The sequence below is a fragment of the Somniosus microcephalus genome, chromosome 7, assembly GCF_052327205.1.
Source record: "Somniosus microcephalus isolate GS21.2 chromosome 7, FLI_Smic_1.0, whole genome shotgun sequence".
NCBI lineage: Eukaryota > Metazoa > Chordata > Chondrichthyes > Squaliformes > Somniosidae > Somniosus > Somniosus microcephalus.
The window spans coordinates 263940693-263964051 of NC_140993.1; the positions used below are offsets into that span (position 1 = coordinate 263940693).

The 23359-nt window shown below is 44.4% G+C and overlaps 1 protein-coding gene across 4 annotated transcripts in view; it reads right to left on the reverse strand.

Annotated features, from left to right (window-relative positions):
* Positions 1 to 23359, reverse strand: part of ano10a (anoctamin 10a) — a 127996-nt gene that overhangs the window by 19144 nt on the left and 85493 nt on the right. For all 4 annotated transcript variants that reach the window (XM_085993702.1, XM_085993704.1, XM_085993701.1 and 1 more), the window contains one exon: positions 4914 to 5030. In XM_085993702.1, coding sequence (XP_085849828.1) covers positions 4914 to 5030 — 117 coding nt within the window. The remainder of the gene's footprint in view (positions 1 to 4913; positions 5031 to 23359) is intronic.

Here is a 23359-nt window from a genome sequence, read left to right on the forward strand (position 1 = left end):
ATAACACCCCTATTGTTATAAAGCAGCCTATTCTCTGACTCACTGAGCAACACCATGGCAGCATTACGGCATTATATAATATTCTGCATCTGTAAAGGTATAATGCTCCTGCCATTATAAAATAACTATATTCCCCAATTTCCATTTACAAGGCCACAGGAGATCTGCTAGGAATATGTAATAATACATTTTGTGTGCGTCACACTAGACTTCTCCAGTTGAAATAAAACAGCGTACCTCCGACTTACTATAAAGGTCACAGGAGATCTGCAGGTTGGTGCTATTTTTAATCCCTATACGCCCTGCCGCTGGACTTAAATTAAAAAGCCTGATCCTGTCCATTTACAAATACCCTTTAAACAAGTTATCGCAGAATCTTTACCCAAGAGAAACCAATTAGTAAGTACTTCTATTATGCCAGTGGCCAGGGCTTTGCTTATACCTAATTAATACTTGCATTTAAATGGCATCTCATCATGTTGAAAGTATTAAAAATGCTTCAGACAAGGAGCCATTTTGAAATGGTGTATTTGGTCCTTTCAGTCTATGTTTGTCACCATTCCTTTTAATCCTGTTCCCAAAATATTTTAACAGCTTATGACTGTAAAATGACAACCCAAAGCTCATCCATTACATGCTTTAGTTGAAAGGTTTTCTGCCAAGGGAGTGGGGAAGGCAAGCCTTTAAAAAAGACTTGCATTTATAAAGCGCCTTTTATGACCGCACTTTACTACTTTTGAAGTGTAGTCACTGCTGTAATGTAGGAAACATGGCAGCCAATTTGTGCACAGCAAGCTCCCACAAACAGCAATGTGATAATGACCAGATAATTTGTTTTAGTGATGTTGATTGAGGGATAAATATTGGCCAGGACACCGGGGGATAACTCCCCTGCTCTTCTGCGAATGGGATCTTTTACATCCACCTGAGAGAGCAGACGGGGCTTCAGTTTAACGCCTCATCCGAAAGACGGCACCTCCGACAGTGCAGCACTCCCTCAGCACTGCACTGGGAGTGTCAGCCTAGATTTTTGTGCTCAAGTCTCTGGAGTGGGACTTGAACCCACAATCTCCTGACTCAGAGGCGAGGGTGCTGCCCACTGAACCATGGCTGACTGAGCTGTACGTTCCCCCCAAGACCCGAACTACCTGTTGTACCCTCTGGCGAGGAGCTATGCCCCATTGAACTGTCTTTGTAAGACAGTGGACAAATGCTTGCAAGAAAGAGTTAAAGATGGCTCTAATAAATACTGCAATTTAGACTTTCTTAGAGGAGTTGAGCCTCCGTGAATGGTGTATCAAGGGAGTTTCAACATAGAAACTCCAATTTCTTAACAGCCTGAGCGATAAACTAATGCTGAGATTGGCCACACTATATCGATGACTGACTCTTTGTATAATGACACTGGAATCATTTTGTACACCATTATGTGAAAGTAATTTGTCAGCAGCTTGTGAATGTACTGCTCTGGGTTACTGCAAGCCTGAACTCGTCTTTCTGACTACAACCAAGAAAATGCCTCCTTTGAATGTGGGATCTATCTGGACAGTTGCCTTCATTCCCAAGTCTGACAATCTTCCCCTTTGTTAGGGTGGTAATGGTAGAGAATGCAATCCGATTCCTGGCTTGCTCCAGTGGTGGTACCTGGGCTCCCTTAATACACCATTCAGGGAGGCTCACCCTGGTGGTCTGGACACATTGGATTCCTGACTTACTGGTGCCAATAGCAAGTGTCAGGTTTTAAAATGCTGAAAAGCTCGATACAGCCTCATTTATCCAATTCGCGACAGTCTAGCCAAGAGTCCGATCCCTGGCAGTTTTCCATGTGGTGAACGTGACCTTGGGTGGTAATTTATTCTTGTTGGGCTGGCTCATCAGCACTACGACTAATACAACTGCTGATAATTTTGAAATATGCTGCCACAGCATTCAAATAAGGAGGCAAAATACTGCGGATGCTGGAAATCTGAAATATAAACAGAAAATGCTGGAAACACTCAGCAGGTCAAGCAGCATCTGTGGAGAGAACAACAGAGTTAATGTTTCAGGTCGATGATCTTTCGTCAGAACTGACCTGAAACGTTGACTGTTTCTCTCTCCACAGATGCTGCCCTGGCCTGCTGAGCGTTTCCAGCATTTTCTGTTTATAATTCAGATAAGGGCTTTGATTTTGGAGAGCTTGCATTTATAACCTTGCAAAGCAAAATGGGAAGCTAAATTCCGAAGTAACCAGTGATAAAATGATTCAATAGGGTAGATACGGAGAAACTATTTCCTCTGGTGGAAGGAGTCCAGAACAAAGGGGCACAATCTTATAATTTGAGCCAGGCCGTTCAGAATTGAAATCAGGAAGCACTTTTTCCACACAAAGGGTGGTGGAAATCTGGAACTTTCTCCCACTGAAGGCTGTGGATGCTGGAGGTTAATTGAAAATGTCAAGACTGAGATGGATATATTTTTGTACAGTAAGGGTATCAAGGAGTATGGAGCAAAGGTGGTTAGATGGAGTTGAGATACAGATCTGCGCATGATCTAATTGCATAGCTGAACAGCCTCAAGGGGCTGAATGGCCTCCCCCTGTTCCTAACCAAGTGTTGGTATGTTGTTAAATGGATGGCCTACTTCTGCCAGCCTTCAAAAGAAAAAGACTGAGTGTAAAGCAAAATATAACTTTTTAAATCACTTCCCCTCCAAGGGCTGTTTCTCACCAGCCATTCATCTTAGTGAACATTTTCGATTTGTAGTAAGGGCGAATGCTAAATGATAAAATGTTTGATATTTCCAAAAGGCTGGCTCGCCATCAGATTCTAGTATTGAAGGTCATTTATCTTCATGCATACTGATCAAGAAAGATGAGGGGCATTGAATCATTTGGCGTTGAAAATGGAATGTTACCAAAGGAAAGATCAGCTTTCATACAAAATGACTTGCAGCTGCAACATTAAAAGGATACGATGGATTTTCCCTCCTCCATTTTTAGCGCAATCACTTCTGTGTAACAGAATTAGCAGAATGGCTGAGTGAGATAATAAACATCATTTCAACCACAGGTGGTGCTTGCAGCTCTGACCTTGTGCTGAGATCACTAAATGGATGACCCGCTTCTGCCATCTTTGAAAGAAAATGAGTGAATGTAGAACACCAATAACTAAAATAGATTCAGTGGAGTGTCAGCCTGGCCCCTCACTGATGGGAACCAGTCAGTGTCCCCTTTTCCAGTCAGTGTTCCCTTTTTATTAGTGGCTATGCAAAAATACGAACTGAAAACTACCAAAGATATTTAGACATTAATCACTTCCAGAATGTTCCTCTCTAGCGTTCAGTGCTGAAAGCAGATAGCCAAGAATCTATATTACACACCCACTGGCAAATAAGTCTGGGGCTCTTTTCTCTAGAAAGGAGAAGGCTGAGGGGTGACCTGATCGAGGTCTTTAAGATTATGAAGGGGTTCGATAGGGTAGACGTAGAGAAGATGTTTCCACTTGTGGGGGAGACCAGAACTAGGGGCCATAAATATAAGATAGTCACTAATAAATCCAATAGGGAATTGAGGAGAAACTTCTTTACCCAGAGAGCGGTGAGAATGTGGAACTCGCTACCACGGAGTGGTTGAACTCTGTTCAAAGTCTGACCTCAGGTGCTAAGTGTTGACGTCAGCGGCAGGAGTTATTTGTGAAATTTAACCTGGTTGCATAAACCTTTTCCAAGTACTGGGTTGTACAAAGAATTACATCCTCAATTTTCTTCCATGTAACAACCGATCACAACCAACATCTACATGCACAGTGGCCTGTACTGTCCCTTCCAAATTGCAGGTTACATTGGCTTTCAATCATAACGTCTTTTGGATGGGACGTTAAACTGAGGTCCTGTCAGCCCTCTCAGGTGGACGTAAAAGATCCCACGGTACCACTGGAAGAGGAGCAGGGGAGCTATCCTCAGTGTCCTGGCCAATATTTATCCCTCAACCAACACTTAATTCAGATTATCTGATTGTATATCTCATTGCTGTTTGTGGGAGCTTGCTGTGTGCAAATTGGCTGTCGTGTTTCCTACATTACAACAGTGACTACACTTCAAAAGTACTTAATCTGCTGTAAAGCGCTTTGGGACGTCCTGAGGTTATGAAAAGCGCTATATAAATGCAAGTCTTTCTTTATAATTAAAAAAAAAATTAGCAGCTTTTTAAATATTCACAGAATCACAGAAACCTCACAGTGCAGATAGAGGCCATTTCGGCCCATCGAGCCTGCACCGACACATATCCCACCTGATCCCCGTAACCCCTACACCAACACATATCCCACCCTATCCCCATAACCCCACGTATTTAATCCCCCCTAACACTAAGGGTCAATTTTTATCATAGCCAATCAACCTAACCCGCACATCTTTGGACTGTGGGAGGAAACCGGAGCACCCGGAGGAAACCCACGCAAACACGGGGAGAATGTGCAAACTCCACACAGACAGTCGCCCGAGGCCGGATTCGAACCCAGGTCCCTGGCGTTGTGAGGCAACAGTGCTAACCACTATGCCACCGTGCTGTGTATAAGAGTAGCTTGCTAACCAAATGAACTCATTAAAATGAGAACACAAAAATTAAAGACTCATTGGATGTATTTGGACAGTCAAAATGCTATCTTAATATTTTAATAAATGCAAACTTTTTCAACTATACTATGGCTAACTAGATCAGTCATTCAGTTAAATCGCAATCACATAGTTCAGCATTCGTGTTTTATCTGAATAACTGGTTAGCCACTGGTACAATGGAAAGAGATTGCAGAAAAGGGCAGAAATTCCCCATAAATGTCTCACACATCCACATTTGAGAAATTCACGAGGTTGACTTATTTTTCACATCTTAAATTTCTAATTTATTAGCTATCTTAAGCAAGCCCCCTCTTTACCTTTTGTTTGAGGGCTTCTATAGACTCGAATTCCAGCCTGGCTACTTTATTACGAATATCACTTGGTATATCAGAGATGGCAAATGCCAAGATAAATTTCAGTGCCAACAGGATATGCTGCAAAACATAAAACAGAGAACATAAGATTATCCAACATCACAACATTATAATTAATGGAAATACTCAAAATTATTTTAAGTTTTACAAAAGAATGTACATATATTGCATACTACAACATATCCCATAATGTCCAACATGGAGGAAATACTTTATACATACAATAATTATTCCTTCAGAGATATATCTGGCCATCTGGAGGGTGGGACACCAACACCTGAGGCTTCAATACTCCCAACATGTTCAGTTAACCACTTATATTTTCCTAACGTGACCCGATAGAGGTTTTTAAAATTATGTATGGGGTTTGGTAGGGTAGATGTGTTTCCACTTGTGGGGGGAGTCCAAAGCTAGGGGTCAAAAATATAAGATAGTCACTAATAAATCCAATAGGGAATTCAGGAGAAACCCCTTCACCCAGAGAGTGGTGAGAATGTGGAACTCGCTACCACAGGGAGTGGTTGAGACGAATAGCATTGTTGCCTTTAAGGGGAAGCGAGATAAATGCACAAGGGAAAAAGGAATAGAAGGGTATGTCGATGGGGTGAGATGAAGAGGGGTGGGAGGAGGCTCGCTGGAACATGAACAGCGGCATAGACCTGTGGGCCGAATGGCCTGTTTCAGTGCTGTAAATTCTATGTAAATGGGACCCTAAACTGTAAGAAACTTCCTTCTCTCCTCTCCATGCTTTCATGTAGGATATTTCTTGAGCTAAATATCCCCAAATCTCAATACACTGGAGCTCACTCTGAAATTAAATCCTTTACTACCTCAGTGGATTGCTTCCGGGTACCTTTACAATTAAACACCAAAAGTTTTACACAGAAATGCTGTCCATTCACATCAGGAACTTTCCAACAGCACATTCTAAGGCTGCGATTTTATCAATGGAGGTGGGTTGGGTGCAGGTCAGGTGGTTTCCGGCTTCCAGTCCCACCCCCCAACTGCATCCAGCCAACAAGCGTGATTTTACGTTGATTGACCTTGTTAAGCCCACCCTGCGGGCTTGCCGGCCAATTAAGAGGAAGTGGGTCAGATGATGTCATTTGATGACGCGTCATCTGCCGGTTTCCTTAAAGGGACCACGCACAATTTTATTTTGACAGTTGATTTCTCAGTATTTGACAGCCTAAGAGGTGCTGCAAACACTGACAATCACTGCACAAAGGTGCCCTCTTGCACCCAGGCTCTCCAATGACTCCCTCCATAGGCTGGTATAGATGGTGGCTGCAGGTGAGGTAACAGAAGCGATCTGTCACTGGAGAGAGAGGTTCTCTCAAAGAGGTGGCACTGGACATGGATTTCAAAACTTGTAACCTAAAGAAATGTGTAAATGTATTAAAAATGCAGCACCCAACATTTTCTTACCTCTGAGACTCACCAGTGCAACATTGGATCCTTCACACCACTTCTGCAGCGGTCATCAATCCAGAAACATTACAGCAGACTCAACACGCCACACTTACCTAACGTGGTGTCCGGACATCGGGAAACCCGAGCCAGAAGCGGCAAAATTCAAAAATAGCCTGTCAACTACTAGCAACTACCTGTTAATAGGTCTCTAATCCTCTTCCCGCCGCTAGGTGTCGGGTCCATGCGCAAATCAGGGACCCGACACTTAGGAAAATTGTTTGGAGACAGGATGGCGGTGGGATCGCAACCCGCCGTCAATCAAAACGACTTTAACCTTTGACCCGCCTCCAAAACCCACCCTCTGAGTGCCGGCAAAATCCAGCCCAAAGTCTTTTCTCTAGACTGAAACAAGTAGCAGCCTTTAATTTATTATAAACCTCAGACCACAAGTCGATCAGGGTAAGCACCTGTAAAATGTATTCACAGTATCTTCACAATCCCCTCCACAACATTTCATAGAATATTACACCACACAGGCCAGCCAACTGCATCTATACTGGGTCTCTGAAAGAGCTACCTGGGCTGTGGGGCGATCTAATCAAGATCTTTTAAATGATAAAGGTAGTCACTAAGGTAGATGTAGAGAAACTATTTCCTCTAGTTGGGAGGGGGGGGGGGGGGGAGAGGTACAGAACAAGGGGGTATAATCTTATAATTAGAGCTGGGTCATTCAGGCGTAAAAATCAGGAGGCACTTTTTGCCCCCCACACAAAGGGTAGTGGAAATCTGGAACTACCCCCCCCCCCCCCCAAAAGGTTGTGGATGCTGGGGGTCAATTGAAATGTTCAAGGCTGAGATCGATAATTTTTTGTTGGGTTAGGATGTCAATGGATATGGAGAAAAGGCGGTACATGGAGTTGAGGTACAGATCAGCCCTGTTCCTGGGACTAGGGACAGGGTCACTGGCAAGGCTTGGAAGCTAAGCAGAGCCAGGCCTGGTTAGTGCCTGGAGGGGTGACCATCAGGGAAGACCAGGTGCAGAAGGTCACGGAAGGAGCCCCGAGGAGGGGCGGTTGGTGAGAAGGTCACGGAAGGAGCCCCGGGAGGGTGGCTGGTGAGCAGGCCCGGGCGTTGGGCTGAAGATTGTCGGACAGGAGGAATGGTGGAAATGGAATGGCGGCGCGCACTGACGCAGCGGCTTTGCTTCTCCCAGGACGGTGCTATTTACGTTTAATGTTAATGTTATTTGTACTGGACTCATGGGAGCTTGCAAGATCACATTTCGTTGTTCATGTACTTGTGCATTGTACAATGACAATAAAGTTGAATTATTATTATTATGATCTGATTGAAGGGCGGAATAAGGTTGAAGGGCTGAATGACTTCCTCCTATTCCACCTAGTCCCTTCCCATTTCCTCAAGACGGTTTTAATTTTTATTTTACAAATATTTATCCACTTCCCTTTTAACAGACTAATATCGATTCTGCTTTCACTGCTCCTCCCAGTAGGGCATTCCGTGGCCTAAAAATGTATTAAAAAGATTCTCCTAACCTATCAATCTTAAATTTATCCCATCTAGTACCTGACTGACTGATCAACGGAAATAGTTCCTCCACCCCCCCCCCCCCCCATTTACTTTATCAAACCCTCTCATAACTTTGAGCTCTATTAGATCTCCTCATATCTAAAGGCTCTCATAATCGGGAGGTTCTGTTTTCTCAGATCAGAAAGATCGTTCTGTGCTCGCTGAATAAACAAGACCTTCACAATACCTTCAGCACCCTGAAGGATTCCAAAAGTATGTCAATTATGATGATAGATCTGTTCTCCTCGCTACATGAACACAATCTATCAACAGTGCTAACTTTAATGGTTCCTGACTAACACATTTACTTTCTGCAGGAATGAAAAAAAAACCAGCAAAATTTTTTTTTTTATATGAAAAGGTCAGTCTTGTCATTATTCATAAAATTGGCATTTGTGTCTCCAAATTCCTGACACATCAAAGGAAAAAAAAGGATGTAGAAATGTTGTTTATTTCCAGTGGTGTTCAACTGCATTTGCTGAGGCACGAGTGGTCACTTGGAGAGTGTGGTAAACCACTGTTGTTAGTATTGTTGTTCACCACTGTTGTTAGTACTGTTGTTCACTGTTAGTACTGTTGTTCACTCTTGCATATTGTTGTACTTGTCTGTGCATGCCTCAGCTGACTCCGCCCCTGGCTCCACCCTCATGGCTGGGTATAAAGGTCGCTGCTCAGAAGCCTCCGGCCCTTTTGGATACCAGGCAACCACAAGAGGCATGCTCTGTTCTTTGGTAATAAAAGCCTGTTTATTACTTTCTCAATCTCCAGTCTTTTGTAGCAATTGATAGTGCATCAGAGAGCTGTGTGCAGTTTTGGTCACCTTATCTGAGGAAGGCACAGTGGCATAGTGGTTAGCACTGTTGCCTCACAGCGCCAGGGACCCGGGTTCAAATCTGGCCTCGGGCGACTGTCTGTGTGGAGTTTGCACATTCTCCCTGTGTCTGCGTGGGTTTCCTCCGGGTGCTCCGGTTTCCTCCCACAGTCCAAAGATGTGGAGGTTAGGTTGATTTGGCTATGATAAATTGACCCTTAGTGTTAGGGGATTAAATACGTGGGGTTACGGGGATAGGGTGGGATATGTGTCGGTGCAGGCTCGATGGGCCGAAATGGCCTCTATCTGCACTGTAGATTCTGTGATGTTCTTGCCATGGAAGGAGTTCAGCGAAGATTCACAAGGCTGATCCCTGGGATGGCAGAAATTATGTATGAGGAGAGATTGGATCGATTGGGCTTATACTCACTGGAGTTTAGAAGAATGAGAGGGGATCTCATCGAAACTTATAAAATTCTGACAGGTCTGGACAAACTAGATGCAGGTAGAATGTTCCCGATGGTCGGAGAGTCCAGAACCAGGGGTCTAAGGATAAGGGGTAAGCCATTTAGGACAGAAATGAGGAGGAATTTCTTCACCCAGAGAGTGGTGAACCTGTGGAATTCTCTACCACAGAAGGCGGTTGAGGCCAAGTCTTTAAATATATTCAAGAAGGAGTTAGATATATTTCTTAGAGCTAAAGGTATCAAGGGATATGGGGAGAAGGCAGGTACGGGGTACTGAGTTTGGATGATCAGCCATGATCTCATCGAATGGCGGAGCAGGCTCGAGGGGCCGAATGGCCTACTCCTGTTCCTATCTTCTATGTTTCTATGTTTCTACATTTGCATGCGGGGCCTTTGCAATTTAATTTTTATTGCAATTGTATTTACATGGAATTTAGACTTCTTAGGGTTCTAACCATTCAATAGCTGAGCAAAGAACATTGCGCGAGTCCATTAGGGAATCAGGCTGCCCTTGCTGTTAGGTGCAGCCTGCAATTATGTGGCAAGTAATCATTATGCTCATGCTAAGACCAAAAGACTAAAGCATGAAGATTTGTCCCGAGGCTCGCTCCTATGAAAATGACGCAGGCGAATAAACCCCAACAGCAAATGACCAATTCATCTGTTTCAGTGGATTTTGTTCAGGGATGAAAGCCAGGATACCAGGAGAACGCTTTCATTTCTTGAAGTGGTGACATGGGATCTTTTATATTCACCTGAACAGGCAAAGGGGGCGTCTCATCTGAAAGGCAGCACTTCCAACAGTGCAGCACGTCCTCAGGTCTGCAGTGAAGCATCGGCCGAGATTGTGTGCTCAAGTACTGGAGTGAGGCTTGAACCCATGTTCTTCAGACTCAGAGACAAAATGGAAAAGGATAGAGACAGACCCATAAAGATAGATTAATAGGTAGAGAGATGATAGACACAGATGGATCGATAGACAGATCAATAGATACAGATTGATATGGATAGTCAGATGGATCGACAGAGATAGATCTACATAGGTGGAAGAGACAAATACACAGGTAGAGAGATAGAGGGACCACCAGGCAGGTAGTGTGTGTGCCAGGCAATGTTTCCGCTAAGCTGCACGCGTGGTCATCTGCAAGGTCCCGCGCAGGCCGCTAACCAGCTTTTACATTGCGCATGCACAGAAATTTAAAGGGACCGCACATTAAAAGACACAGGCCGCGCAGAACAAAGCGCAGCTCACAGGGAGCATTGGTGGCAGGTAGGCAGAGAGATCAATCGAGGGGAAAAGTACTAATTGCATAATCTACCATTCTCATCATTTACGACAAGCGGAAAACAGTTTTGATTACACGAACACAGAGCGGGATTAAACAGGGTGGACTTGAACAGAGTGCTTTGGTTGGGAATTTGGAGAAGAGGGGGAAGGAGTTGCTGCTTTTTGCCTACACTACTTGTAGTGCTTTGTGTTACAGGTAGATATTTAATTGCAGTACCCATAACTTAAACTAGACCAAGTAACTAGTCAGGAAACTACACTGTAAACTAAGTTACCTAATCACAAATTTAATTAAATAAATCAAGGTCATATAGGGACTGCAGTGCAGGTGGTGTGCCGTAACTGCAGCATGTGGGAGTTTGTGGAGAGCATTGTGATCCCGGACAACCACGTTTGCAGTAAGTGCCTGCATCTTGAGGAACTTCAGCTCAGAGTTGTTGAGCTGGAGTCTGAGGTGCAGACACTGCGGGGCATCAGGGATGGACACTTTGATCCAGGAGGTAGTCACACCCCTTAGGTTAGGTAGTGGTCTGGTTAGTGGTCAGGGACAGGAGGGTGTGACTGCAACTCAGGCAGGTAAGGGGACCCCAGGTGCAGTGCTGGAGGAGCCTCAGCCTTTGCCCTTGTCCAACAGGTATGAGGTTCTTGCTGCCTGTGTGGATGAGGGATGAGCAGGCTGACCATGGCACCATGGTGCAGGAGGCCATTCAAGTGGGGGGAGTGAAAGGGAATGTAGTTGTGGTAAGGGACAGTATAGTCAGGAGGATTGATACTGTTCTCTTAACTGCGACCGAGAGTTCCGAAGGTTGTACTGCCAGGGTTAAAGACATCTCCTCGCGGCTGGAGAAGAACATGGAGTGGGAGGGGGGAGGATCCAGTTGTCGTGAGCCATGTAGGAACCAACTAAGAATGAGGTTCCGCTGAGGGAGTTTGAGGAGCGAGGATCCAAATTAAAAAGCAGAACCGCAAAAGGTAATAATCTCTGGATTGTTACCTGAGCCACGCGGAAATTGGCATAGGGACAAGCAGATTAGCGGTTTAAATGAGTGGCTCAAAGAGTGGTGTGGGAGGAAGGGGTTTTGGTTCATGGGGCACTGGCACCAGCACTGGGGAAAGAGGGAGATGTTTAGTTGGGATGGGCTCCACTTTAACCGGGCTGGGGGCCAGTGTCCTGGTGAACCGAATAACTAGGGCAGTAGACAGGGCTTTAAACTAATGAAGGGGGGCGGGAGGATTCAGAAAAGAGTAAATTTAAAAGCAGCGAGAGAAATGTCAAGGCTCTAGAGCAGAGTAGAGTTTTGGGTAAAAATAAGCAGAGTGGGTCAGGAAGGGACAGAGAGAGTAACAAAGGCATCAGTGACTAAGGTGACATCAGGGAAAGAGAGAAATAAGTCAAAGCTAAAGGCACTATATCTGAATGTGCGAAGCATTCGCAACAAAATAGATGAATTAATAGCGCAGATAGAAATGAACAGGTTTGATCTAATAGCCATAACAGAGATAGGGTTGCAAAGTAGCCAAGGTTGGGAACTAAATATTCCAGGATACATAACTTTTAGAAGAGATAGGCAAAATGGAAAAGGAGGAGGGGTAGCCCTGATAATAAAGGATGGGATAAAGACAGTAGAGAGAAAGGATCTTAGCTCCAAAAATCAAGAAGTAGAATCAATTTGGGTGGAGCTAAGAAACAACAAGGGGCAGAAAACATTGGTGGGAGTTGTTTATAGGGCCCCAAACAGTAGTTGTAATGTAGGGCAGAGTATAAATCAGGAAATTAGAGGCGCATGTAACAAGGGTAATACAGTGATCATGGGGGACTTTAATCTACATATAGACTGGGCAAACCAAATTTGCAGTAATAGTGTGGAGGACGAATTCATGGAATGTATGCAAGATAGTTTTCTAGATTAGTATGTTGAGGAGGAACGGACTATTTTAGATTTAGTATTGTGCAACGAGAAAGGGTTAATTAATAACTTTGTAGTAAAGGGGCCTTTAGGGAAGAGTGACCGTAATATGATAGAATTTTAGATTGAGTTTGAAAGTGACTTAGTTAAATCCGAAACTAGGGTCTTAAATCTAAACAAAGCAAACTACGTAGGTATGAGGGGCGAGTTGGCCAAGGTAGATTGGGAAACTATATTAAAAGGTATGACGGTGGACGAGCAATGGCTAGCATTTAAAGAATTAATACATAATTTACAACAAATATACATTCCTTTAAGGCACAAAAACCCCACAGGAAAAGTGATCAACTGTGGCTAACAAGAGAAGTTAAAGATAGTATTAGATCAAGGGAAGAGGCTTATAATGCTGCCAAAAATAGTAAGCCTGAGGATTGGGAGGATTTTAGAATTCAGCAAAGGAGGACCAAGAAATTGATAAAGAAAGGGAAAATAGAATGAGAGTAAACTAGCGAGAGACATAAAAATAGACTGTAAAAGCTTCTATAGGTCTGTAAAAAGGAAAAAATTAGCGAAATGGATGGGCTGGGTTTGTTTTCCTTGGAACAGAGGAGGCTGAGGGGAGACCTTATTGAGGTGTATAAAATTATGAGGGGCCCAGATAAAATGGATAGAAAGGACCTATTTCCCTTAGCAGAGGGGTCAAAAACTAGGGGGTACACATTTAAAGTAATTGGTGGAAGGTTTAGAGGGGATTTGAGGGGAAATTTCTTCACCCAGAGGGTTGTGGGGGTCTGGAACTCACTGCCTGGAAGGGTGGTAGAGGCAAAAACCCTAAACACATTTAAAAAGTACTTGGATGTGCACTTGGGATGCTGTAACCTGCAGGGCTATGGACCTAGAGCTGGGAAGTGGGATTTGGCTGGATAGCTCGTTGGCCGGTGCGGACACGGTGGGCCGAAATGGACTCCTTCCGTGCTGTAACTTTCTATGATTCTATGAAAGTAAATGTGGGTCCCTTACAGGCTAAGACAGGAGAAATTATAATGGGGAATAAGGAAATGGCAGAGAAATTAAACAAATACAGGAAACTTTGTTATGTCCGGCACCGACGGGACCGAGCTGTTGCCAATCTATCAAAACTGCCGGACATACAAAGTTAATGTTGAAGCATACGGAGGTTTTCATCTCCGTATCTGACAACAAACACTGTTGCTTAGCAACAGCTTCAAACAGTCGGCCCGTACCTTGGAAGCGTCTCTGTAGCTTAGCAACAGCTTCAGAGACTTTCCAGAGCCCGACTGTTGAAAACAAAGCCACGAGAAGAAAAAAAAACCTAACAAAACAGCTCCTGATTTCTGCCGGTAGATCGAGGTTTCCGGACATACAACCTCTGGATAAACCAAAGTCTCCTGTACTTTGTATCTGTCTTCACGGAAGAAGACGCAAAATACTTCCTGGAAATAGTGGACAACCAAGGGTCTAGCGAGAATTGAGAATCTGAAAGATATTAGTATTAGTAAAAAAAGTAGTACTGTACTGGAGAAATTAATGGGATTGAAAGCTGATAAATCCCCTAGACCTGATGGCCTACATCCTAGGGCTTTGAAAGGGTTAGCTAAAGAGATAGTGGATGCATTGGTTGTCATTTTCCAAAATTCCATAGATTCTAGAATGGTTCCCGCAGATTGGAAGGTAGCAAATGTAACCCCACTATTTAAGAAAGGAGGGAGAGAGAAAACAGGGAACTACAGACCAGCTAGCCTGACATCAGTAGTAGGGAAAATGCTAGAATCTATTAAGGACGCGGTAACAGGGCACTTAGAAAATAATAATAGGATTGGGCAGAGTCAACACGGATTTATGAAAGGGAAATCGTGTTTGACAAATCTGTTGGAGTTTTTTTAGGTTGTATCTAGCAGAATAGATAAGGGGGAACCAGTGGATGTGGTGTATTTGGATTTTCAGAAGGCATTCGATGAGGTGCCACACAAGAGGTTATTAAACAAAATTAGGGCTCATGGGATTGGGGGTAATATACCAGCATGGATTGAGGATTGGTTAACGGACAGAAAACAGAGAGTAGGAATAAATGGGTCATTTTTGGGTTGGCAGGCTGTAACTAGTGGGGTACTGCAGGGTTCAGTGCTTGGGCCTCAGCTATTCACAATCTACATCAATGATTTGGATGAAGGGACCAAATGTAATATATCTAAGTTTGTTGATGATACAAAGCTGGGTGGGAATGTAAGTTGTAAGGAGGATGCAAGGAGGCTTCAAGGGGATATAGACAGGCTAAGTGAGTGGGCAAGAACATGGCAAATTGAATATAAGATGGAGAAATGTGAAGTTATCCACTTTGGTAGGAAAAATAGAAAAGCAGAGTATTTTTTAAAATGGTGAGAGATTGGGAAATGTTGGTGTTCAGAGGGACCTGGGTGTCCTTGTACACAAATCACAAAGTTAACATGCAGGTACAGCAAGCAATTAGGAAAGCAAATGGTATGTTAGCCTTTATTACAAGAGGATTTGAGTAGAAGAGTAAAAACGTTCTTACTGCAATTATATAGGGCCCTGGTGAGACCACACCTGGAGTAGTGTGTACAGTTTTAGTCTCCTTACCTAAGGAAGGATATACTTGCTATAGTGAGAGCAACGAAGGTTCACCAGACTGGTTCCTGGGATGGGGGGATTGTCCTATGAGGAGAGATTGAGTAGACTAGGCCTATATTCTCTGGAGTTTAGAAGAATGAGAGGTGATCTCATTGAAACATACACAATTCTAACAGGGCTTGACAGGATAGATGCTGGGAGGATGTTTCCCCTGGCTGGGGAGTCTAGAACCAGGGGTCGGCCATTTAGGACTGAGATGAGGAGAAATTTCTTCACTCAGAGGGTGGTGAATCTTTGGAATTCTCTACCCCAGAGGGCTGTGGAGGTTCAGTCGTTAAGTATATTCAAGACAGAGATCGATAGATTTTTGAACATTAAGGGATATGGGGATAATGCAGGAAAGTGGAGATGAGGTAGATCAGCCATGATCTCATTGAATGGCAGAGCAGGCTCAAAGGGCCTACTCCTGCTCCTATTTCTTCTGTTCTTACTAAAAATTGATCAATATTTATGGCCCACTAATGTACTGTATGTAAAATGGTATTTTCTCAAATCTACTCCAAAATGTATGCTTAATAAAAGTCTGTCAGGTTTTGACATGGAAAAAAAAGTTAGTTCATTAACTAGATGAGCTTATAAAACATTGGCTCAGATTTTCCTGTCAAAATAACAGAGAGGCTAATGGCGCTCTCTGTTATTTATGTGTAAATGGTACAGCAACTTTAGGCGAGAGGCAGATGCACGGTTAAACTCAAATATCCAAAAGTTGCTGTCAGAGTTGCCCCGTTAGCTTTGAAAAAACAGCATTTCGCTGTCTGCCTCACCATTGAAATGCTTTGAATGGAGCAAAGTTGCTGTATTTGCGCAGTAGATACGTGCTAATCTCGCCACAGAAAGTGAATTCTTGTCCATTCCACTCTAATTACCCTTTTAATGACGTGAGAAGTGTTTATTACTGCCAGTCAACCTCTCTGGCACTGAAAATTAACTATTACAAGTCTGGAGTCTCATTCCTTCAGGTTTTAATTGTCGTTGGAGATTTTTAAAATGTAAAATTTTAAGTTTAAGTTTTTTTTTTTAAAAACTTTTCCTTTCTCTCTCTATCCTATCTTTCTTTCCTTCTCTTTATTTCTCTTTCTGTACCGTGACATTGAATTCACCCACTCTTAATTTCAATTCTCAGTCCTTGCGCTGTTTCTTTCACAGTTCCTCAATCGGATTGGTTAAGGAGATACCCTGTTGCTTGCCTTGTTCACTCAGGTCCCAGATACCCGGTTTCCCTCACTGCAACATTATCAGCTCGTACTTTTAGCAACTTGCCACGCAAAAAATGTAAAAACCGACATGTGCAAGGGCAAGTCTAACTAACTAACAGCAGACACAGCAAACTCTGGCCCATTAATGTTTTATTGTTGTGATCTCACTACACCCTCTGCTGGAGTTAACTTGCTACTGAGTAAACAATAACAAAAATTAATATGGCTGGGGGGAATTGATTGCATCTGACTAAGTTGTGTTTTTTTTTCAAACCTAGTACCAGGGGTCACAGTCTAAGGATAAGGGGTAAGCCATTTAGGACAGAGATGAGGAGGAATTTCTTCACCCAGAGAGTGGTGAATCTGTGGAATTCTCTACCACAGAAGGCAGTTGAGGCCAATTCATTAAATATATTCAAGAAGGAGTTAGATATATTTCTTAAGGCTAAAGGGATCAAGGGATATGGGGAGAAGGCAGGGACAGGGTACTGAGTTTGGATGATCAGCCATGATCTCATTAAATGGCGGAGCAGGCTCGAGGGGCCAAATGGCCTACTCCTGCTCCTATCTTCTATGTTTCTATATCATCAGATCGTGGTGGGGTCCCAGTATGCTTAATGGTACTAAAGTCTCAACCCACTACAGCTTCAGGCCTATTTAACCTTCAGACCTTAGACCTCGGGACGTCCCAAAGCGCTTTACAGCCAATTAAGTACTTTTGAAGTGTAGTCACTGTTGTAATGGAGGGAAATGTGGCAGACAATTTGTGCACAGCAAGGTCCCACAAACATTAAAGAGGTTAATGAACATATAATCTGTGTCAGTGGTGTTGGTTGAGGGATAACTATTGGCCAAAACACCGGAGCGAACTCCCCATCTATTTTTTTTGAATAGTGCCAAGTGATCTTTTATGTCCACCTGTTTAATGTCTCATCCGAGGTCGTGAACATTTTCGTTTGGCCTGAGTGTGTCCAGGGAGGGAACAGGAGGAGGCCATTCAGCCCCTCGAGCCTGTTCCACCGTTCAGTTATCCGCCTTTGATACATATCCCTCGATACCCTTACCTAATAAAAATCTATCGATCTCAGTCTCAAAAGTTTAAATTGACCCCCAACATCCACAGCCTTTTGGAGGAGAGTTCCAGATTTCCACTACCCTTTGTGTGAAAAAGTGCTTCCTGATTTTAGCCCTGAACAGCCTGGCTCTAGTTTTAAGATTATGCCCCCTTGTTCTGGATTTTCCCACCAGAGAAACTAGCTTCTCTGTATCTAATCTATCGAATTCTGTTATTGTAAATACCTAAATTAGATCACTCTTAAACCTTCTAAAGGGATTATAACCCAAGTTTATGCAACCTGTCTTCATAATTTAACCCTTTTAAGTCCTGGTATCATTCTGGTGAATTTGCACTGTACCTCCTCTCCAAGGTCAATATTACATAGCATTTGCAGCACAGAAACAAGCCATTCAGCCCAACATGTCCATGCTGGGGTTTATGCTCCACACGAGCCTCCTCCCACCCATCTTCATCCAACCCTATCAGCATATCCTTCTATTCCTTTCTCCCTCATGTAGAACATAGAAACATAGAAAAATAGGAGCAGGAATAGGCTATTCGGCCCTTCGAGTCAGCTCCGCCATTCAATATGATCATGGCTGATCCCCTCTCTCAATACCATATTCCCGTTCTCTCCCCATACCCCTTGATGCCTTTTGTGTCTAGAAATCCATCCATCTCCTTCTTAAATATACTGGCCCAGTAATTCCGGGCCCAACGCGTGAGTAAGGACGGGGTACTCACGCGTGTGCCCGGAAGAATTGCCGGTTTTCAGCATGCACAGCGCATGCGCTGAAAACCGGCATTTCCTGTCCTCTGACCCAAGGGGTTAAGAGGCTGAACGCGTGCGGGGTATCGGGCAGCGCGTGCGACTTGGATTTCCTCTATTTTTAGAGAGTTGCGCATGTGTAAAGGCCTCCGGTATTTACGCATTGAAAAACCACACGTAAGTACTTAGTTTTACAGGTAAGTGGTCTATTAATACAATTGAGAAAAAATTTTCCCCACAGGTTTGTTATTTTTAAAGAATTTACAGTAAGGTAAGTTTAGTTTTAGCCCCGATTTTTTATATAATTTTTTTTTTCAAATTTTAAAATTATTGTTTAAAATAGTTTTTCAGAGTTCTTTATGGTTCATTTAAGTAGTGCAATTTTCTTTCAGGTTTAAGTAGTGTTTTGGGGCCAGGAGTTTTCATGAGTTTGACAGCTCTTACTGTCAAACTTATGAATGAACTTTTGCAACCTCCCATTGGTTGCCCTGTGCTCACGTGATTCCAGCCGGCTCATCGCACTAAGTACACCGCTGGGTCACGCACGCACAGCGCGGCAGGACCTCAAGCGGGCCAGTGAGAGGAAATGCAATGCGGGTCAGAATTAAAATGTCAGCGCGCCGGGTAAGTGAACATCGGGGGCTTGCACGCGCGGCAAGCTCCCGATCCTAATTTCAGGGCCATTCAGTGACTTGGCTTCCACAGCCTTCTGTGGTAGAGAATTCCACAGGTTCACCACCCTCCGAGTGAAAAAGTTTCTCCTCATCTCAGTCCTAAATGTCCTACCTCGTATCCAGAGACTGCGACCTCTCATTCTAGTGCCCCCAGCCAAGGGAAACATCCTCCCTGCATCCAGTCTGTCTAGCCCTGTCAGAATTTTATACGTTTCAATGAGATCCCCTCTCATTCTTCTAAACTCTAGTGAATACAGGCCTAGTCGACCCAATCTCTCCTCATACGACAGTCCTGCCATCCCAGGAATCAGTCTGGTGAACCTTCGCTGCACTCCCTCTATGGCAAGTATATCCTTTCTTAGGTAAGGAGATCAAAACTACACACAGTACTCCAGGTGTGGTCTCACCAAGGCCCTGTATAACTGTAGTAAGACATCCTTGCTCCTGTACTCAAATCCTCTTGCAATGAAGGCCAACATGCCATTTGCCTTCCTAACTGCTTGCTGCATCTGCATGTTTGCTTTCAGTGACTGATGTACAAGGACACCCAGGTCCCTCTGCACATCAACATTTCCCAATCTATCACCATTTAAATAATACTGTGCCTTTCTGTTTTTATCCAGCTTCCCCTTAAATGCACCTATGCGATTCGCTTCAACCACTCCACGTGGCAGCGAGTTCCACATTCTAACCACTTTCTGGGTAAAGAAGTTCTCCTGAATTCCCTATTCGATTTATTTATCTGACTATCTTATATTTATGGCCCCAAGTTCTGGTCTCCCCTCAAGTGAGAACATCAATATCCTTTCTGAGGTGCAGTGCTCAGAAATGAACATAAGAACACAAGAAATAGGAGCAGGAATAGGCCACTTGGCCCCTCGAGCCTGCTCCGCCATTCAATAAGATCATGGCTGATCTTGGACTCAAAGCCACTTCCCTGCCCGCTCCCCATAACCCTTCACTCCCTTATCTTGCAAAAAACTGTCCATCTCCACCTTAAATGTATTTAATAACCCAGCCTCCACGGCTCTCTGGGGCAGAGAATTCCACAGATTTACGACCCTCTAAGAAATTCCTCCTCATCTCAGTTCTAAAAGGGCGACTCTTTATTCTGAAACTATGCCCCCGAGTTCTAGATTTCCCCACAAGGGGAAACATCCTCTCTGCATCTACCTTGTCGAGCTCCCTCAGTATCTTATATGTTTCAATAAGATCACTTCTCATTCTTCTAAATTCTAATGAGTGTAGGCCCAGCCTGCTCAATCTTTCCTCATAAGTCAACCCCCTCATCTCTGGAATTAACCGTGTGAATCGTCTCTGAACTGCCTCCAATGCAAGTATATCCTTCCTTAAATAAGGAGACCAAAACTGTACACAGTACTCAAGGTGTGGTCTCACCAATACCCTGTACAGTTGTAGCAGGACTTCCCTGCTTTTATACTCCAACCCCCTTGAAATAAAAGGGCGCTCCGCTTCTTCCTTGAACAGAGGCCCAACCAGTCCCCATCCACCACCACCCTCCTCCGCCTGGCTGAACTTGTTCTCACGTTGAACAACTTCTCCTTTGTCTCCACTCACTGCCTCCCAATCAAAGGTGTTGCTATGGGAACCCGCATGGGTCCTAGCTATGCCTGCCTTTTCGTGGGATATGTGGAACACTCTTTGTTCCAGTCCTACTCGGGTCCCCTCCCTCACTCTTTTTCCGGTACATTGATGACTATCGGTGCCATTTCCTGCTCTCACCCTGAACTAGTTAATTTCATTCACTTTGCTTCCAATTTTCACCCTTCCCTCACCTTCACATGGTCCATCTCCGACTCTTCCCTTCCTCGACTTCTCCGTCTCCATCTCTGGGGATAGGTTATTGACAAACATCCACTACAAGCCCACTGACTCCCACAGCTACTTGGACAACACTTCCTCCCACCCCGTCTCCTGTAAGGGCTCTATTCCATTTTCTCAGTCTCCACCGCATCTGATCTGACAATGCCACCTTCCATACCAATGCTTCCGACATGTCTTCCTTTTTCTTCAACCGAGGATTCCCCTCTGCAGTGGTTGACACGGCCCTTAACTGTGTCCGTTCTATCTCCCGCACTTCTGCGCCTCCCTCCCGGAACCACGATAGAGATCCCCTAGTCCACACCTTTCACTCCACCAGCCTCCACATTCAACGGATCATCCTCCGCCATTTCCACCACCTCCAGCGTGAGCCCACCACCAAACGCATCTTCCCCTCACCTCCCCTTTCAGCATTCCATAGGGACCGCTCCCTCCGCGACACCCTAGTCCACTCTATCGCCCCCAACACCCCTTCCACTTCACCCGGCACCTTCCCATGCAAGCGCAGGGGATGCAACACATGCCCTCATACCTCCCCCCCTTCCCACTGTCCAGGGCCCCAAACACCCCTTCCAGGTGAAACAGCGATTTACTTGTACTTCTCGCAATTTAGTATACTGTATTCGCTGCTCACGATGTGGTCTCCTCTACATTGGGGAGACCAAACGCAGATTGGGTGACCGCTTTGCGGAACACCTCCGTTCAGTCTGTAAGGGGGACCCCGAGCTTCCGGTCGCCTGTCACTTTAATTCACCACTCCATTCCCACTCTGACCTCTCCGCCCTCGGCCTCTTGCATTGTTCCACGGAAGCTCAGCGTAAGCTCGAGGAACAGCACCTCGTCTTTTGATTAGGCACTTTACAGCCTTCTGGACTCAACATCGAGTTCAACAAATTCAGATCATAACCCCGGCCCCCATCATATATATTTTTTTTATCCACACTTTTTGTTTGTGCCTTCTGTTCTTCTCTCCCACAGGCCAGCTGTCTTTCATTCTGCCAGCGCAATTTACACTTCATCTAGAGCCATCCTTTGTTTCTTAACCTGTCCTATTACCATCTCCTCTCGCCTTGAGTGTCTCTTAATGTCTCTTTACTTCTCCTGCCTTCTATCCTATCACAGACCTTCCCTTTTGTTCTTTCTTCCCCTCCCCCATTTCCCAGCCCCTAAACTTGCTTCAAAATCTGTTCCATTTCCTGCTTTTTTCCAGTTCTGACGAAAGGTCATCGACCTGAAACGTTAACTCTGTTTCTCTCACCGCGGATGCTGCCTGACCTGCTGAGTACTCCAGCGTTTTCTGTTTTGAAGCAGAACTTCCGCCACTTTGTATTCCAACCCCCTTAAGATAAAGACCAACATTCCATTAGCCTTTTCGATTACTTTTCATACCTGTGCGCTAGCTTTTAGTGATTTGTGTACACGGACAGACACAAAATATTTGTAAATCTCTTTGCTCCTCCACAGTTCTTAATTTCTCACCATTAAGAAAATGTTCCGATTTGTCCTTCTTGGATCCAAGTGGATGACCTCCACATTGAACTTCATCTGCCACAGTTTTGCAGACTCACTTAATCTGTCTATGCCCCTTTGTAACTTGCTGTTCCCATCTGCAAAACTTAGTGCTTCCCAATTTAGTGTCACCTGCAAACTTGGATATACAACTCCCGATTCATTCACTGATATATATGGTGAAAAGCAGAGGCCCCAGTACAGATCCATGGGGAACACCACTTGTCACATTCCGCCAATCAGAGTACGTTGCCTTTATCCCGACTCTCTGTCTCCTGCCAACCAACTACAGGAAACTTTCTGGTATCGGCACTGATGGGACCGAGCTGGTGCTGTACCATCAAAACTGCCGTACAAACCAGCGCTAATGTTAAAACATACGGAGCTTTTGAGCGCCGTGTGAATCAACAAACCCTGTTGCTTAACAGCTTCAAAACAGTCGGCCGCAGCTTAAAAGCGTCTCTGTAGCTAAACAACAACTTCAGCTAGACCTTGCAGAGCCTGACTGGAAAAAAAAAGCAACGAGAAGTAAAAAAAACTTATAGGAAACATAGAGATAGGAACAGGAGTAGGCCATTCGGCCCTTCGAGCCTGCTCCGCCATTCAATGAGATCATGGCTGATCTTCGTCTGAGATCATAGCTGATCTTACCAGTTCAGTACCCCGTCCCCGCCTTTTCTCCGTAACCCTTAATCCCCTTAGCCTTCAGAAATATATCCAATTCTCTCTTGAAAATATTTATTGAATTAGCCTTCGCAGCCCTCTGTGGCAGGGAATTCCACAGGCTCACCACTCTTTGAGTGAAGAAATTCTTCCTCATCTCTGTTTTAAATGATTTGCCCGCTATTTTTAGACTGTGGCCCCTGGTTCTGTGCTCCCCGGCCATTGGAAACATTCTCTCTGAATTCAGCCTATCCAGGCCTGCCATAATTTTATATGTTTCGATGAGATCCCCTCTCAATCTTCTAAACTCCAGTGAGTACAAGCCCAAACTATTTAATCTCTCTTCGTAGGTCATTCCCGCCATTCCAGGTATCAGCCTGGTGAATCGCCGTTGCACTCTTTCCATGGCAAGAACATCCTTCCGCAGATGGGGCGACCAAAACTGTACACAATACTCCAGATGCGGTCTCACCTGCACCTTGTACAGCTGTAGTAAGGTATCCCTATTCCTATACTCGAACCCCCTTGATATGAAG